General features: G+C 44.5%; 1 protein-coding gene across 1 annotated transcript in view; it reads left to right on the top strand.

Annotated features, from left to right (window-relative positions):
* GLIS3 (GLIS family zinc finger 3) overlaps nucleotides 1–16,371 on the top strand; it is a 591,510-nt gene that overhangs the window by 559,568 nt on the left and 15,571 nt on the right. The window contains exon 8 of the mRNA XM_006863746.1: nucleotides 4,562–4,737. Coding sequence (XP_006863808.1) covers nucleotides 4,562–4,737 — 176 coding nt within the window. The remainder of the gene's footprint in view (nucleotides 1–4,561; nucleotides 4,738–16,371) is intronic.

Below are 16,371 nucleotides of genomic sequence, written 5' to 3'. Positions count from 1 at the left end.
TTCTTACTAACATCCTTTCCTGGTTTTGGTATGAGGGTTTCGATTGTCATCTTTACTAGAGCAAGTTTCCAGGTCTTTCCTCCCAGAGTGGCTGGGCGTTCAAACGTTGACCTTTCTGTTCACAGATGAGCATTTTAACCACTGCACCACCACTGGTACTATCACGCAGGATTCATCTCATAGCCATACATCCCAAATTTTACAAGAGCAAGGTTTCATAGTGAACATGTCTCTTCCTAATTTACTTTTTCCACTTCTTGTTAAGCTCACCCTAGTTTCTGATCTGCACTTGCTGAGCAACGCAGAGAGGGTATGGAACAAAATTATTTTCTACATTAAAGCCATTGGCTGGGCCCTACTTCCTAAGCACTGCCTATTGGGCCCACCCTCTGGCCCATTGGTCCTCAACAGAAAGAAAGTGTGACAGAGGTACCAGGAGGAAAGATTGGAAGCCCATTTAGAACCAAACCACCTTGGAGTTGCTGGGTGGATTGAGCAGTAAACTTGTTTACTTGTTTAACGGAAAGACTGGAGGGTCAAGTCCACTCAGAAACACCTAGATGAAAGGTCCAGCAATCTACTTCCAAAACACATAGCCCATGAGAACCCAATGAAACAGTTCTATTCTGACACACACAGCGCAGCCATGGGTCAGAATGAACTCCATGGTAACCGGCTTAATGTTTTTCTTTTCTGTAGTATCTGTTCAAATGAGGAAATAGAATCAGAGAGGCAATGTTAGCACCTTGCTTGCTTGTCCCAAAAACGCAATGGAGAAGCCACAGTGGCGGCTTAGCCGTGGTTTCTGAGGCTCCCTCCTCCATCCCTGGGGCATTTTAGGAGCCAGGCACCCTGACTCCAGGATTCCAGCATGGGGTGGATGTGCAGACTCTAGCCCTAAATTCTGTGGTCCCGCAATTCCTCATGCTTCTCCACCAAGTTCAGAGTGGCTTGTGAAACACATTAAGGGCATGTTCCCCAGGAAAATCGCCTCCATATGCGGAATCCTGGCACGGGACTTTTACTAGATGTTCCCAGGGCAATGTCTGGATTTGTTTGCTGTGTTTTCTTGTAAAGCCATTCAGCACATCTTTTTCAGGATCATTCCAACGATTGAGATGATATGCATGGAAAATATATACTTGCCCATCTTGGGACATTTGGTTGCTGTTCCCTTCCAAAAGAGTAGACGTGGAAATTGTTGACTGAGCAGGCATTTGAATTCAGCTGGTTTGGTTACGTGTCTCCTGTCTTCTTTTCTCTGCAGGTTGTGCTTGTGTTTGTTGATGTGGTTAACTAACTTTGGGTCAGCCTCTGATTCATGACAAACCTGAACAGTCCAGAACAGAGCACTGTCTGGTCCTGTGCTCTCCCTGTGATCCATTGAGGATGGAACTGTGGATGTCCACAGGGTTTTCATCAGCTGAGTTTGGGGACTAGATTGCCAGACCTTTCTTCCTGGTCTTAGTCTAAAAGCTCTGCTGAAATCTGTTTGGCATCAGTATTGTTGTTGTTGTTAAGTGTCATTGATTTGTTCCAGCTCATAGAGACATTATATAGATTTTTTGAGTAGTGACTGGTAAGTTTGAACAGCCACCCTTGCAGATCAAACCAACCTTACTGGCAAGTGCTTATCCTACAGGACCAGCCCAGGATTCCATCTGGCATCATAGACGAATGATGGCTATGTTTGATTTACATTGGCCGGGATTCGAACCGAGTGCCTCTCTCTCTAGCAGCTACCCAGTCCCAACTCCCCATCATGGTCTTGATATAAGCTTCTCACATGTAGCCTCACCATCCTTCAGCAAAGGAAACAAAACAGAATAACAGAGGATTTTGTCCCATGGTTTCTTGATGTTTCCAATAAACATATAAAAGCTCTGCCTTATTAAATATTCTTATTCAGGACATTGCAAATCACTTGTCTCTTTAGCATTTATGACCCTTCACAAAAGCCGAAGAAAATGAAGTGACGTCACTTCCTGTAAAATAAGTGATGCAATCAATGTGTTGGTGCAGAACAAAGTCTGTCTTTCTACACAGTGTGTAGAAACAGTCAGCTGGAAATCTTCAACTGAATGGGCTTCTTGTGGAGTCTAAACATTTCATCCCACCCCTGTGTCTCAGTTTGACCTACTGTGGTGGCTTGTGTAGTCTGGAATGTTGGAAGCCTTACCACTGGTACTTCAAATACCAGCAGAATCAGTCACAGTGGATGGGTTTCAGTGCAGTTTCCAGAAACAGATGAGGAAGAAAAGCCTGGTGAGCAACTTCTGAAAATTCTTCAGTGAAAACTGTGGGTCACAGCGGAATATTGTCTGACACAGTGCTGGAAGACGAGCCCCCTAGGTTGGAAGGTACTCAGAATACATGTTGGCTACAGCAGTGGGTTAGAACATACCAAAATTAGTGAAAACAGGGCAGGACTAGACAGTCGGAGCCTAGTAATACCAATAAGACAATTCATTGCTAATGTTGTTTTCCAGCAAATGTTTTTGCTATTTCATTTCACTACACGATGAATTCCATGGTCACCACACTTTCTCCAAGCGCCCACCAAACTGGCAGATTGAGTGTCTTGTTGATACTCTATGGGCATTGCCAAACTCGGACATGGGCTATACAAGTCCACCTTCTCTTTACGGTTACCAGTTACCATCTACTCCTTTCTGACTCCTGCTGACCCCGTGTGTCAGAGTAGAGCTGTGCTCCGTAAGGGTTTCAGTGACTGATCTTTTCGAAGCAGATCTCCAGACCTTATTTTCCAAAGCTTCTCTCGGTAGACTGGAACTTCCAACCTTTGGTTAGCAGCTAAGTATGTTACCCATTAGCAGGAATACTCCTTCAATGATAGAAAGAGCCAACTGTTGTTTCAAAGCTAATGTGTCAGATGTGATCAGTTCTCTCCTACAGTTAGAAGATCCTTATCATATCTCAATGACTTGGTGGAGTTACCTTATTTAAGTACCAAGATGTGCCTTTCCCCTCTGAAAATGCCCACTGTCTTACTGTGATTGCCTCGTGTTATTACAAAAGACGATTCTGTGGCACTCTGGGGAACATTCTTTGCTAAGCATAGAACCCTCTTGGGTCTCTTTGGTTCTGGGTCTCACACCCCGAGTGACCTTGGAGGTGTAAGTCAGTTCACTCTTTGGCAAAAGAAAATGTATTGTTTAAAGAGAATAGGATGAGGGTGATTGCCAATAAAGACTTTGTAACACTTCTTGGACATCAAATATGCCTTACCAAACAAAAATGCTTATGGGCTAAGTGTCAATGAATCACAAACATATGGGTTCAATCTCCCCTAAAATGCAGATGGATTATAAAATTAACAGATAGAGGGCCTAGCCAAATGTGCTTTGAATTTCACCAAACCCAAAATATTTGATATGCAATTTAAGGAGCTTGACAAATCCAGACGATCACTAGGTTTTCCTCTGGGTGAATCTCTTTCATTCATTCTATGTCCCAGTTGAGACTGTTGCTTTTGTTGTTGTTGTCAAGTGATGTGGAGTCAATTCAGACTCATTGCAACCCAAGGTGACAAAGTAGAATTGCCCCCTAGGGGTTTCTTGGTTGTCATTGTTACAGGAGTAGACGATGAGGCCTTTCTCCCACAGAGACACTGAAAGAGTTTGAGCTGCCTACTTGTTGGTTGGAGTCCTGATGTGCCACTGTGGGTTAATACGTTGAACTGCAAGGTTGGTTTGAATCTCAAGGTCGGTGGATCAAGCTCACCAGCCACTCCTTATACGGGTTGCTATGAGTCGGAATTGACTCAAGGGCACTTAACAACAACTCTTTGGTTGGACTGCTGGAATGGTGCTGAAGGATCAGCACTGGACTGTGAACCACAGGTTGGCAGTTCAAACCCACCAAACCCACCTTAGAAACCCTATACGGGGTCACTATGAGTTGGAACCAACTCAACAGCATTTAGCAATACCACCACCAATACTCTTCAGTTAGCAGCCGAGAGTTTAATCTTTGTGCCACGAGGACTCCTTGTGCTTGAGATTTTCTAAGCCCAGAGTTAAAACAGACCCAGTGCCATCCGTCAATTCTGACTCATTTGGGGCAGGATAGAACTGCATCGTAGGGTTCCGGAAGCTGTAAATTTTCATGGAAGCAGATGTCTTCATCTTTCTTTGTGGAGTGTCTGGTGGGTTTGCACTGCCAGAGTTTGGGTTCACAGCCAATGTATAATCCACAGAACTACCAGGGTTCCTTGTTGAGATTTTGGTGGTGGTGGTGGTAAGTGCTGTCCAGTCAGTTCTGACTCATAGTGACCCTGTATAAGGTTTCAGAGACTGTAAGTCCCTGTGGGAGCAGAAAGTCTCATTGTTCTTCCATGGAGCAGCTGGTAGGCTCAAACCACAGACCTTGTGTTCCACAGTACAGTGCTTATCCTTAGATTTTAACCAATAAGATTGGGAGAGAATCGTAAAGGTTCCAGTCCGCAGGCGGAATGGGGTTTTAGAATTGGGCTTTTACAGGTCTGCCTCTGCCCTTTATTTTACGTGCCTTATGTTTCCTCTTACAATTGTTTTCTCAGGTTTGCACCTTCTGCTTTGTCTCCACACCACATCAGCCCCCGGAGAGTAGCAGCCCCCTCTACAGTACTGCAGAGTACCCAGCCACCCCTCCCCCAGCAGCCGGCAGGCTCCCACCTGAAGTCCTACCCACCAGAAGCCTGCTCTTCTTTTCAACCAAACGGCATCCGTGTCCACGGTAAGAATTGCTGTCCTGCTGCTGTTTGTCACCAAGTGTCTTACTTACCACTTGTGAATTTCAGATGTCCACCAAACCCAGACTTCCATGGATTTCCTCTCCAATTTCACACTTAATAGGCATGAAACCTGAAAAGATTCTGGCTTGGGCCCTGTACAATCTGGCCAGGGTGGTGGTCCATCAGTAGATCCAAGACTCCAGGGAATGACCTTGAGAACAGTCATGTTTTCTAAACAATGACAGCAACCTGTCCGAGGGTGGAGTTCTCTCGTCTCTACTCTCATTCAGGAGGGAGCTTCAAAAGGTTTGGGGGGAAATTCCATCATCTTTTCCTTCCATTTTTCCATGAACTGTTTGTAGCCCCTTCATACACCTTTGCTCCACCCCGTATGTCCAGAACTTCTCCATCGTTCAAGGCCCAGACGAAATGCCACCTCCTCTCTGAAGCCTTCCCTGATCCCTCCAGCTTGACATGACTTAAGCCCCCTAGGTCTAACTGATCACATATCACCTGTATCCCTCTGATCAAATGTACCCAGAAACATACCCAGAAGTGATTAAAACTTCTCTTCACTAGGCATCTGTTTACTTCTTTCTGACAGGATTGTTTGCTTCATCAGCACAAGTGTCAGTTCTTTACATGTAGTGAAGGTTCACAGACACATCTTAGGTGATGGAGGGAGGGAAGGAGACAAGAGGAATCATAATTGTTTTCAAAATGTGCACATCTCCTTGTGTTTAGCCCAGATCATGCATAGAGAGCTAAGTCTGGCTTGATTTCCTTGTTTCTATTTTTTTAAAAACAACATCCATTTAAATGGAGACAAGATTGAAGTTATCAATGACTTCATTTTGCTCGGAACAACCATCAACATTCATGGAAGCAGAAGTCAGGAAATAAAATGATGTATTGCATTGGGCAAATCTGCTGCACAAGACCTCTTTGTTGTTGAAGTGTTGAAGAGCAAAGATGTCAGTTTAAGGTAAGGTGCACCTGACCCAAGCCTCGGTATTTTCAATAGCCTCATATGCATGTGAAAGTTGGACAGTGAATAAGGAAGACTGTAGAAGAATTGGTGCATTTGAATTATGATGTTGTGGGAGAATATTAAAAGTACCATGGCCTGCCAAAAGAACAAACAGATCTGTGTTGGAAGAAGTACAGCCAGAGTGCTCCTTGGAGGCCAGGATGGCCAGACTTCGTCTCTCATACTTCGGATATATTGTCAGGAGGGACCAATCACTGGAGAGGAATATCATGTTTGGTAAGATGGAAGGTCGGATAAGAATAGGAAGACCCCCAACCTATGCACAGTGGTAGCAGCAATGGACTCAAACATAGCCACAATCATGAGGTTGGCCCAGGACCGGGCAGTGTTTTGTTCTGTTGTGTATAGGGTCGCTATGAGTCAGTACCGACTTGATGGCACCTAACAACAACAACAACAATTTTTTTTTAACTCATCATGCAGGTAAAGCTACAACTATGCATAGTCCCTGAATCTCTGAGACAATTAACCTATATGTAGAAGAAAAAAAAATTGGAAGGAAATTATTTTAAATATTGGCAGTTTCAAAATCAAGGTGGTAGGATAATGGGTGATTTCTTATCTGTTTCTGCTTTCTAAAGATAAAAAAATTTCTAAAGAAAAATTTGGAATTCCACCAATTTGAATGCAATTACTGTGAACTCTGGTTCAGGGCAAATTATGGAGCCTCAATTCATGGTACCTGGTAATGTCTTGCCTACTTCTCTCTTGGAATTTTCTAGAGAAACAGAACTGGACTATTTTTGGGGACAGAATGTATCCAATGTATGGTACAGTGCTAGGAATGAGGAGAGTAGGAACCTTCTTGTTAGTTGTTGTTGTTGTTGTTGTTAAGTGCCATCGAGTCGGGTCCGACCCATAGCGACCCTGTACAGGGTTTCCGAGGGTGTAAATCTTTACGGGAGTAGAAAGCCTCATCTTTCTCCCGCGAAGCGGCTGGTAGTTTCGAACCGCTGACCTTAAGGTTCGCAGCCCGATTCGTAACCACTACGCTACCAGAGCTCCATGGCCACCCATTCTTGAGGGGTTGTATTGGCTGGATTTATTGGTTGCATTGACTGGATTTGTTGGTTGCATTGGCTGGATTTGTTGGTTGCATTGACTGGATTTGTTGCTGACATTGGTTGGATTTGTTGGTTGCATTGACTGTATTTGTTGGTTGCATTGGCTGGATTTATTGGTTGTGTTGACTGGATTTGCTGGTTGTGTTGGTTGGATCTGTTGCTGGCATTGCTTGGATTTGTTGGTTGCATTGGCTGGATTTGTTGGTTGTGTTGACTGGATTTGCGGTGGCATTGTTGCTTATACTCCTTGAATGCTGATAGTATTTGCAGATCTTCATTTCAATGACATCTCCAAGGCATCTTCTTGGTACATTTTAGTGTTTATTTCCGACATAAATATAAGCACAACTCTTGCCAATTATGTAAGCTTGCTCTTCAGACTTTTCTTTCTAGTTAGGATGATTTTCTTGCCCAGACAAGCTTCAGAATTTTGCCTGGGTTCGTGGCCTGAGAGCTGTTATTTGTACGTTTGTGTTTTAGGGTGTTACTGGATAATCTCTTTTTCAGTGTCCTCTTCCCTCAGAGTTGTTACAGTGCTATGCGAATTGCTCAAACATCATATACACTGGCTTCCTGCTTCTCGGCCCACCCAGGAAAGGTGGAGTTAGTTCACAGTGTGGAATGTGTTTACTGAGCACCCCCTTAGGTGCTGATGTTGCCTAACCAGCCTGTTGTACAAAAGCAGACAATGTGCAAGGCACCTACTTTATTCAGATGGAAGTGTCAGAAAAATATTTGTCAAGGTGGTGCTTGAATGGAGTTTTAAAGAGAGAGAGTTCCTTGGGCAGGTAATGTGAAGGAAGACATCCCAGGCTAAGGAAAAGCAAGGTGCACAAGTGACAGGGAAGAGGACTCATGGTGTGTCAGAGTATGACAGTGTTTTATGGAGTTCAGTGGCTGACTTTTGAGAAGGAGATCTCCAGGCTTTCCAAAGTACCTGTGGGTGGGCTTGAACCTCCAACTATTTGCACCCATCATATATCAGATTCCTTAGCATAAAAATAACAACAACAAAATTACTTTCCATACAGAATCATATTTACAGACGTAAAACAGACAAAAAATTAGTTACCCTCTAGTCGATCCCAACTCTTGGTGACCCCGTGTGTGTCCGAGTAGAGCTATGCTCCATGGGGTTTTCAATGGCAGGCTTTTCAGAAGTAGCCAAGCCTTTCTTTCAGAGCATCTCTGGATAGATCCACACCACAACCTTCTGATTACCAGTCCAGCACTTAATGGTTGTACCACTCAGAGCCTCATTTTGTGGGTATAGGGTCAGGATGGTGGCTACAGATTTGGGAGACACAGTTCAGCCCATTGCACTTTGCTTTCCCCTGCTGCCTCTTGTTCCCGACCCCGTGGAATTTCCAATGCCAACATAAAGATCAGCTGCGGTCCACTCTTCAGATTTCATTAGCAACCCACCTTGGAGCCCCTTCCCTGTTGGTCCGACTCCTGTGGCTCAGAACCTGTCTTTCTCATGATTGAACTGTGGGCCCTGAAGGAACAGCCCAGTCAGCTCCAGGACAATAGAGGCATTTTCTGACCTCAGCATGGAGCCCTGAGCTTGTCAGCTCAGTTTAAATTGATTGCATCCAGGAACAAAGGATTTCCATCTACCAACAGACCTCCAGAACCAAGCAGGCTGTAAATGGCTTGTCCCATCTGATGCTGGAGCTATAGAGATCTCAGGGCACTGATACTTCAATGAAATGAGGTGGCAGGTCCAAGTTTAGCATCCTCTGTTGGCTGTTTACATACAGGGTTGTGTAATGGAATCTTCTAGAAAGAGTGTAGATGGTGATAGCCATAGCTGATCTCATTTCTGAAATGTTAAAGTGTTAACAGGATTCCTAGCATGGTGCTGTGGGCTAAAGCATTGGACTGCAAGGTCCATTTGAACTGCAAGGTCAGCAATTCAAATTCACCAGCCACTCCTTGGAAAACCTATACAGGGTTGCTATGACTCGATAGCACTTAAGACACACAAAGTGTTAAATGTTTCAGAGCTTTTCTGTTTTGTTGTTAAGGCAAGATATAAAGGCAATAAACATACTCTCCTCCCAAAGGAAATCTAGTCATATCTTCCCTATTGTGAAATAATGAAGTAGAAACTCTAGAAATGCAAGAGTCTGTGTTGCTTTTTATAATTACAGGAAGACAAATACGATTGTGAATCAAGATTGTAGCATTTTTCATTTAGAAAATTGTGAAATACTCACAAAAAGATTGAGCCAGGGGGCATACTGCGTGTTACTCTGCTGTTACCGTCTGCAGGAACAGCCAGGTGGCGAAGTGGGTTATGCATTGGGCTGCTAACCTCAAGGTCAGCAGTTCGAATCCACCAGCCTCCCCATGGGAGACAAATAAGACATTCTTCTCCCGTGCAGATTGACAGCCTTGGAAACCTTTTACCGGGTCGCTATGAGTCGGAACTATCACCACAGCCATCAGTCGTAATATAATTAATGCTTATATAGTATTAGGGTTTGATGATTTGATTCAGAGAAAGTCTTAATGACTCTCATATGCTTAATGGTTACACAATTACTCCAAGAATAATTTTCTACAATGAGGACTTGATAAGTTCTGACAGTGTATTAATTCTGTACAACGAAAGTAAGTTAAGTTGTGTACTTGGAGTGCTGAGTGCCTGGTGATGTAAATGGTTAAAACACTCAGCCACTGTCAGATCAGAAGTTCAAGTCCAACCAAAAACACATTGGGAAACAGGCCTAGTGTTCTACTTCTGATAACTCACCCAATAGAGCGTGGTTCTGCTCCAACATGCACAGGGATGCTGTGAGTTAGAATTAACTCAACGACACCTAACAACGAGTATGTATATGTGGATTTTTTTTTTTCCCCAGGAAATAGGAAAATCTCAGGAAAGGTGTGCCTCGGGGATGCATCCTTTCACCAAATCTAGTCAATCTGTACACTGAGCAAATAATAGTGTGACTTTATAGCAAGGAGGGGAGTGATTAACTTTTCAGTCTAGGAGCGGAGGTCCCTGGGACCATCAAGGGAGAAGAGCGGAGAGCGAGACCCTACCCAGAGAAGCAGTGACGCCAGAGATGGAGGCAGAGATGATGCCATGGAAAGATGGAGCAGCTGGAGACTTTAGACCCAGAGAGGGAGAGGGGCTGTGTACTGATGACTGAGGGCAGGCTTGTAGGGTATGCCCATTGGTTGGTTGATGATGCATGGAGGGGATTGTAACCATGGCAATAAAATGATATACGATAGGACGAATGTAAAGCTAATGTTCTCCCATGTGAAGTATCACATAATTCACAATAAAACATTAAAAAGAAGAAGAAGAACATGGCATCAGGACTAGAGAATGGCTCGTTACTAACCTGCGATATGCAAATGACACAATGGAAAGCAAAGCACTTTCTGATGAAGAGCGAAGACTGTGGCCTTTATGTTGTTGTTGTTGTTAAGTGCCGTCGAGTCGGTTCCGACTCATAGCGACCCTGTACAGGGTTTCCGAGGGTGTAAATCTTTACGGGAGTAGAAAGCCTCATCTTTCTCCCGCGGAGCGGCTGGTAGTTTCGAACCGCTGACCTTAAGGTTCGCAGCCCGATTCGTAGCCACTACGCTACCAGAGCTCCTTTATAGCTCAGTATAAAGAAAACAAAAATCCTCACAACTGGACCAATAAACAACATCACAATAAACAGAAAGAAGATGAAGTTTTTGTCAAAGGTTTCATTTTACTTGGACCCACAAACAACGCCCGTGGAAGCAGCTGTCAGGAAATCAAAGGCAATATTACATTGGGCAAATCTGCTGCAAAAGATGTCACTTTGAGGACTAAGGTGCACCTGACCCAAGCCATGGTATTGTCACTCACCTCATATGTATGCAAAAGTGAACCATAAATAAGAAAGGTTGAAGAAGATTTGATGCCTTTGAATTATGATGTTGGCAAAGAATAGTGAATATACCATGGACTGCCTGAAGAATGAACCAATGTGTCTTGAAAGAAGTACAGCCACAATGCTCCTTAGAAGCCAGGATGGAGAAACTTCATCTTATGTACTTTAGACATGGTATCAGAAGGGCCCAGTCCCTAGAGAAGGAAGCCATACTTGGTAAGGTTGAGGGTCAGTGTTAAAGAGGAGGACCCTCAATGAAAGGGCTGCCACAATGGGCTCATGTTGTTGTTGTTAAGTGCTGTCGAGTCATTTCTGACCCATGGCAACCCTGTGTGGGGTTTCCAAGTAGCTTCTGGTGAGCTTGAACCACCAATCTTACAGTTTAAATGGCTTATCAGCCCGGCACATTAGCCCACAGCGCCACACCAGGACTCCTCATAACAGCAGTTATGAGGACGGTGCAGGACTGGACAGTATTTTGTTCTGAGATACAGAGAGTCACTTTGAGTTGGACCCAACTAGATGGCACCTAACAACAGTAACCGCATATTTGCCCACATTTTCTTTCAGACATGTGTGTATTTTTGCACTCTCTCTGTAGGAAAGAGTTCTAAAAGAGAAATAGCTGGATTAGTAGGTATGCACATTCAAAAACTGGATCGATATTGCTATCCCTTTACAAATGGCATCTTTGCATATTTTCATCGGGCACTAAAGGAAGTTGTAAGCATAGTGGGAATGAAGTCATAGGAACTGCGTCTTGGATTTTAAAAATAATTGTTTAGAAAGCAGGTTTGCTTTCTTACACCCTGCCATTGAAATGCAGGCTGTGTCATTTTCAATATAATAGTTTGTTGGCGTAACTGGAACTCAGAAATCTATTGAAGAAAAAAGGAAACTATCCAGAAACTATCCACTTCCCTGATGGCTGGAACTGCTTGTCAGTTCACTTAAAAACCGTGGTAGAAAAGTAGTAATAGTTAACGTGATTGCAGTTCTAGTGCTTTTCCAGTCCTTGGGGAGAGTGATGACATTTGTCCAGGAACCAATATTCTTGTCTTATAGCTGAAACTTATGAATTTAATCTCTAATGAATGGAGGTTCTAAAATCAAGTGAAATATTTTACTGATAACTGCTCATTTGGACTCTCCAGAAATATATGTGGTCACGGAAATCTGTGTTTTATCATTTTCATATTTTTCATTGGACTTTTCTTTTGTTGTTGGATAAGCACTGGACTGATAACCACAAGGTCAGCGGTTCACATCCATCAGCCGCTTGTTGGAAACCTTAGACAGAGTCACTGTGAGTCTGAACCGACTCAGTGGCACTCAACAACATCAGCGTGGTAAGCAATGTACGGTTCAGAAAGGAAAACAGGTGAATACTTATAGATGGCGTTTCCTTCAAATTAAAGAAAACAACAAAAGCAAGACACATCCACGGAGACATCAGGAGCAACAATGGTAGTCAAGTCACTGTTATAATAACACACAACATGCATTAAATAGAACCAACAACCAAAGCAGTATTGATCTGGACGCAGGGCCATGTTGCAAATTAATCTCCGTCTCCTTAGAAATTCTAGTTGGTTTTGTCACACTTGTGAGTGCTCTTTTGGGTCTCAGGAATTTCCCCTGTCTAACCAGATTGTTCTCACTAAACTCCCAGTCTCATTCTTTGACAAGGTCTTTGAGAACTAGATCTTAAGATGCAAGTCTATTAAAGTAAAAACATTCAGGCATTTTTCTTGGTCATTTGAGCGAAACCACCAACCCTTCTCTTAGTACATTCCTTCACCAAACCCCGCCTCCTGTCACACAGCTCAAAGCCAAACCTTTCCCTCACGTTCTTCAATTTCCTGGTCATTATAGCAAAATTATTCCCGGGATCTGAAATAGCCAAGTAATTACCCAAGTCCCTTTGCATCTGTGACTGTGGGCTGACTCATTGTTCTTACCCACATCTGACAGAGGCAGGCTCTATGACAATATTGAAATGTATGTTTTATGAGTCGCTCTTACATTGTAGTTGTTACTTGGGATGGTTTCCTAAAACGTCCAAGGTGTTGTATGGATGCCTTTAGCTCTGAGGTCTCCTGCTCACTCCTCTTTGAACTCTCCAGGGTCTCTCGAGTCCACAGAGAAGGGCAGAGCAGAGCAACAGGACCTTACAACTCACCTGGACAGGGCCAAACATGCGTTCATCATCTTTCCTTCTTCCCTCATTTAGGAAGAATTTAGTGATGGGATGGGAAGCCCCTTTATTTTCTGGATCTTTTAGGGACCATCGTGTAAGATGCACAAATGAGTATCTTGCACTTGATTTATATCCTTTTCACTAAGGCTCTGGTTGTATATGTCATGTACTCCTTTATCCACCAATACTCAAATATCAGCACCCCCTCATGTGCCAGTCCCCATGCTGGGCTCTGGAGCTGCACCAATGGAGAAAGCAGATCAAAGTCTGTACCTTACGTCCTGAGCTTACAACCAAGGGCTGTTAGTGATGGGCAATGGGACACAGTTCAATTAGTAGGATGTGATTCTTGGCAAGCAAAGGCTTTGAGTGTAACAGTCAGAGAATAGTTTTCATGACCCATTGAGTAGGCAGGGAATCAAGTCACCAGCGTTTCCCTGTGGCATTTAACACAGTTCTTGGGCAATGCTGACGGTACCACACTAGGCTTCTAACTGATAGGGTAGAGTTCATGTTCACCCAGAGGTGCCTTGGAAAAAACCTTTGGCCACTTTAGTTCTCACCAAGAAAGCAGTCAGTGAAAACCTTCGGGAGCACAGATCTACTCTGACAACACAGGGCTCCTGGCATTGGGATCAACTCAGCTATTATTAGTGGGGCAGGATACACACTGAAAAGGAAGGAGTTTGGTGTGCAGTGGGATGAGATTTAGCAAGAAAGACTCAGCACAGCCCTGAGAGTGCGAGCCCATCTGTCTCACCAGAGAGCTGGAAAAGACGTTGTTGTTGTTGTTGTTGTTGTTGTTAGGTGCCATTGAGTCAGTACCAATTCATAGCGACCCTACGCACAACAGAACGAAACACTGCCCGATCCTCAGCCAACCTCATAATTGTTGCCATGTTTGAGCCCATTGATGCTACCACTTTCCCAATTCACCTCGCTGGGGGTCTTCCTCTTTTTCTCTGACCCTCTACCTTACCAAACATGATATCCTTCTCCAGGAACTGGTCCCTCTTGACAATATATCTGAAGTATGAGAGATGAAGTTTGGCCATCCTGGCTTCTAAGGAGCACTCTGGCTGTATTTCTTCTACCACAAATCTATTTGTTCTTTTGGCAGCCCATGGTACTTTCAATATTTTCTTCTAACACCATAACTCAGATGCATCAATTCTTCCATGGTCTTCCTTATTCACTGTCCAACTTCCGGATGCATATAAGGTTATTGAAAATACTATGGCTTGGATCAGGTGCACCTTAGTCCTCAGACTGACTGACATCTTTTCTCTTCAACACTTTAAAGATAGCAGCAGATTTGTCCAATACAATATGTTGTTTGAAGAAGGGGTAGCTTATGACTTATGTTGACCAGTCAATGTCCACAGGTCTGAGAAGGTAAAAAGACAAGTTTCCTGTCAGCTAGGTGGCAGGGATACTGAGATCTGATGACAATTGTCAGGTATTCCAAACGCAATGTCCACACTTCTATCTCAAACCATGTATATAGATTTCTGTACCCTTTGCTCCAAACCCAGATTTAATCTCAATATAATGAACTAGGCAGTAGATTTTTAGGAGACCTAGCAGCATGTACGACAAGCACTCGACTGTGGACCACAAGGACAACAGTTTAAGTCTACCAACCACTGTGTGGGAGAAAGATGAAGGCTTTCTGCTCCTGCAAAGATTGAAAGCCTCAGACCCTACACGGGGTGGCTGTGAGTTGGAAGTACCTTAGAAGCACTTAGCAGCAACAATGGCAGCAACTAGAAGTCCTGGCGGCAGTGTGGGTTACTCACTGCAAATTCAGTCGTTCAGACTCAGCTGCTCCATAAAGCTTGAGGCTGCTTGCTCCATAAAGATGTTCTGTTCTGCCTTACAGGGTCACTGTGAGTTAGTATGGGCTCTGCAGCAGTGGGCAAGCAGCATACAGGAAGAACATAGCTGTGTTCAGGAGAAGGTACCATTGAGCCACTAGAAGAGTGGGGTGGCCTACAGTTAGAGGGACCAGCATGCTGGGAGAATGGAATGGTCCACAATTAGGGAGAGGGACCAGCGTGCTGGGAGAGTGGGTCAACTCACGGTTAGAGGGACCGTCATCCTGGAAGAACGTGTTCTCACAGACTTGGATTCAGAGAAGCAAGAAGTCAGCTAGTGAGTGGAAAGGATGTCTCATGGGCGTTTGGTTACAGCTAGACAACAGGATAAGAATGGGCCCAATGTTGGGGCAGGACTTCTGAGTCACTTATGGGAGGTGCCATGATTTCACCTTGGCCGAGACCTTCCATCTGAGAAAGACACTGGGGGAGGGAGCCCATTTGGTCACCGCAGTCTGTATCTGCTGAGAGTATCCGTCAATTAGAACTTGGCCTTCTCATCACAGGAGCCCTAGAGCCCAGCAGGAAAGCCTGGGGTTGACCCAAGATGAAGAGATGCCCATCAGATGAGCTCTTTCCCCCCCATTTCAATGAAATCAGTGTTGCTCCAGTTGTGCTGTTGGGATTCCATTGGGAAAATGTTCCAACATTTAAGAATCATTGTTTTCGTGTGCACAGCCTTGGAGCTCCAGGACTCTGAGATACAGGGATTGACCCATGGTCGGAATGGGCGGGGAATCGTGTTAAGATGCTTGACTGTTTTTTTTTTGCATCTTGGTTTCCCTTGCATTATAAAATAGAGTAGACACTGGAGGGGGAGAGAAAGGAATAGTCAGAAACATCACACTAGAAGGCTTGTAAGTCCGTCTTCTGCCTTTAACTGATTGGAATACCTAAAACGGGGCTACAGTGTACCCGGTGAACGAGGCTTTCTGCGGAGCCTTTGCAATACATAAAACTATAGGTAGAAACCAGAACCACATCCAGACCACCAGAGATGAGAAATCCCCACTTGAAGGGACGAGCTGACGAGCCTGGAATGGTGAGAAGAATAAAAGATACGTCTCGAATGGAAGACCTACAGGAAAAACACGACACAGTGGACTGCTACTATGGGAACAAACAGGTCGCTCCCCTAGGAGACATTGGGGCAGTCGGTCAGGTCCCGCCAACGTAGCCCCCTCCCCCCCAAACTGAGACTTGGTGGAAATGCACACTCGGATTGGTAAACACATGCATCACCGTTGGGGAGAAATGGGGTAAAGGCAGCAATGAAGTGGCAAGCTAAGCCTCACAATATTCAGAGGGCTTCTGTGGACCCAGGTGGGGACCTGGTTGGCAAGCAGTGCCAGGCGACCTGGGGACTCCTGGGCCCAGAGTCAGTGACGTGCCACGGAGGACTCAAGTGGAGAATGGAGCTGCCGGCTGATGGGAAGAGAGAGCATGTGCACAAGAACACCCACACTTGCAGATGACACCCACGTGACCGGGACTGGATGACTGGATGATCAGAGCTCAACCAGAAGTCTGTGTGTGTTTGTGTGTGTGTGTGTGTGT

The sequence above is a fragment of the Chrysochloris asiatica genome, unplaced genomic scaffold (assembly GCF_000296735.1).
Source record: "Chrysochloris asiatica unplaced genomic scaffold, ChrAsi1.0 scaffold00056, whole genome shotgun sequence".
NCBI lineage: Eukaryota > Metazoa > Chordata > Mammalia > Afrosoricida > Chrysochloridae > Chrysochloris > Chrysochloris asiatica.
Note: the sequence above shows the minus strand (reverse complement) of the source record. Positions and strands in the feature narration are given on the sequence as shown.